Consider the following 2,908-nt stretch of genomic DNA (forward strand, 5'->3'; position numbering starts at 1 on the left):
TCTACCTACAAGAAAATCTGTCACTAAAGTACACCAACATATATATATATATATATATGAGTGAGAGCACTCTGGCAAGAGACGCGTATCTTAATTTCAAGTCAACTTTGGGTCTCAGTCAAGAAATAAGAAAGGTCTATCACAAAACTCCAACAAGTTGATGAGACAAGAGACAATTTTAATAAAATAATACTATTTTAATCATGAGTTAAATGTTAACCAAATGCATTTCTTAGTGACTACTACTACTAGTAATAGTTTCCAAAAGTTAGAGAATGACAGATATCGAGTTGTTACTGTTACATTCAACAGAAATTTACTCGCTAAAGATACACGAAAAACATAAAAATAAACTTACTTGTACAATTTCATAGCTAATAGAAATATATATATATAATGTCGTTAGCTGCTTATAAATTTCAATACATCTGTCTAAACCATATTTCCAACATACAAATATTCGGTGGTATAATGAAAATAAAGAAGTGACGGATCGCGAAATCCAATTCCTAACTGAATAGGGCGAGAAAGGTGGAATCCGTTCGAAATAGTGGCGGTAAGCTATTCCGGCTAAAAAAAAAAAGTACAGGTACGCCGTGCTCACGCGTTCCCACGCCACTCCACCTCTGCAAATATTCCTTTTACAAATCTTACGCTTAAATTTTGATTGTTGGTTAATATAAGAGAAACTTAAACTAATAAAATTAGACACTTGGTATTTCTATATTTACTTTAAAAATTCATTTTTATCCCATGTGTATGGTTGTAGTACTAATTTCTTTAAAAGAAAAGAAAAGGAAAGTGTTTGATTTAAAGATGCCATTTTATCTGCTTATTCGAAATAATATACTAAGATATTGTATTTTGGAACTCTTAGCAACACAATCTTCAGTAATTTCTCAATCACCAAACGAACTGAAAACTAAATCAGTGATTTATTGATTCTAATATTTATAATGTATCTTCGTTTCTGAATATTTAGCAAACTCTCTCGATCATTAACATTGATTGAATATTCTAGATATTCTAAGACCACTCTTATAAATTTTCTAAATCTAGCGTCATCACCATGTTAGCATAGTAAACAACTAAATTAAAACATTGAAACTATAGCTTACAACAATATTTATGATAAAATTTCTGCACGGATTTTAAAACTTTTTCAGCATCCTTACCGCTATTGATAAATATTTAATAATAATATAAAAGATAATGTAATACACGTTCTTACTTCTTTATTCAAACGAGCAAAGTCAGTGTATCTTCTGAATACAAACCAATTTGTTCCATTTGTTCGATTTTCAACGTTTATTCTAAAAACCTTTTTAGGGAAAAAGTGTTTCGTTATTATTCATCAAAATATTATGCACTTTAAAGTTAATTGTTTATAAATTATAATTTAAAAACAGATTAAGTTCAATGAAATTTTTAACACTATATTTCTATAAAAACATTTGTTTTTTAAGCCATTAGCAGATGACACCAGGCATAACCAAACTAAAGATTTATTTATTTATTACCATCTTCTACACAACTTAAAAGAAGCAATCAACATATCAGTTTAAGTTTATATATATTAGTAAAACTTTTTTGAAATACTAAACTAGATTAATAGCTAATAAAAAAAGTGTCTTATATGTTTTTCATAGTTCAAGGTTTTTGCACGTAGAATAAAATGTTATTCGCTGCTTATAAACATTAATACATCTGTCTAAACTATATTTTAAACCTCTGATATATTATAGTATAAATATATCATATAATAATTTATTATATAAAAATGTTGTACTTACAGACTTTTAAAAATCCTTTTTTTTATTTTAATGCGATGTATTGTTGTAGTATTAGTTCGTCAAGAAATTATGTCGCGTTTTGGAACACTTTCATTAACCATCCCCCCAAAAACGTGCATCACGTATAATAATTAATCGAACTGCCTAAACATCACGTTAGTCTAGCCTATATAAAGTGTAAAGTTTAGTATACTATAATCTCTTATAGTGATGGCACACGACGAGACACACATTCGGCATGTAATGCTGTTTTAATACAAGAAGGTAAACAACGCCTCTGTAGCCACAAAGAATATCAAATAAGTTTATAGAAGTGTCTTGAACGTTCGTAAGTGTCAACGATGGTTCAGCAAATTTCGTTCAGGTGACTTTAGCCTTAAAAACTGTGATGACAGGGGCCGACATGTTGGACTTGATATTGATGCTCTGAAGACTCTTGTTGAGTCTAACCCAAGGCATCACACTCGTGAAATGGCTCTGAAATTGCATGTCTATCATGAAATAATATTTAAAAATCTAAGGAATATGGGAAAACTCCATAAAAAAGGTGTTTGGGTGCCTTACGAACTCTTCGATGATCATCGTTTCCAACATGTGAACGTTGCTTCGTCTCTTCTGGAATGTAATGCGCGTGAACCATTTTTGGACAGAATTGTCACTGGTGATGAGAAATGGATTCTCTGTGCTAATACTAAACGCCAAAAACAATGGCTCTGTCCTAGACAAAAACCACTTCCGACCCCAAAAGCAGGACTCCATCCTTAGAAAGTGATGCTTTGCATGTAGTGGGACATCAAAGGAGTAATTCATTTCGAACTCCTCAATCCACAGTGAACTGTCAATGCAGAGATCTGTAGTCAGAAACTGGAACGTATAAATCAAGCCCTTCATCAGAAACACCATTCACTCGTCAAACGGAAAGGTGTTCTTCTTCTCCACGATAATGTACGTCCACATATGACACGTTTGACGCAACACAAGATTATGGAGTTGGGTTGAGAAGTTCTCCCCCACCTACCGTATTTTCCAGATATGGCATCATCATATTACCATATTTTTAGTTCGCTGCAACACCATCTTAATGGGAAAATATATACAAATATGGAAGGTGTTAA

At 31.8% G+C, this 2,908-nt stretch overlaps 1 protein-coding gene across 1 annotated transcript in view; it reads right to left on the minus strand.

Annotated features, from left to right (window-relative positions):
• LOC106478886 (sorting nexin-16-like) overlaps positions 1-2,908 on the minus strand; it is a 20,780-nt gene that overhangs the window by 16,520 nt on the left and 1,352 nt on the right. The window contains exon 2 of the mRNA XM_013939466.2: positions 1,232-1,321. Within this exon, the coding sequence (XP_013794920.2) occupies positions 1,232-1,321 (90 nt within the window). The remainder of the gene's footprint in view (positions 1-1,231; positions 1,322-2,908) is intronic.

Source organism: Limulus polyphemus, unplaced genomic scaffold (assembly GCF_000517525.1).
Source record: "Limulus polyphemus unplaced genomic scaffold, Limulus_polyphemus-2.1.2 Scaffold259, whole genome shotgun sequence".
NCBI classification, from domain to species: Eukaryota; Metazoa; Arthropoda; class Merostomata; order Xiphosura; family Limulidae; genus Limulus; species Limulus polyphemus.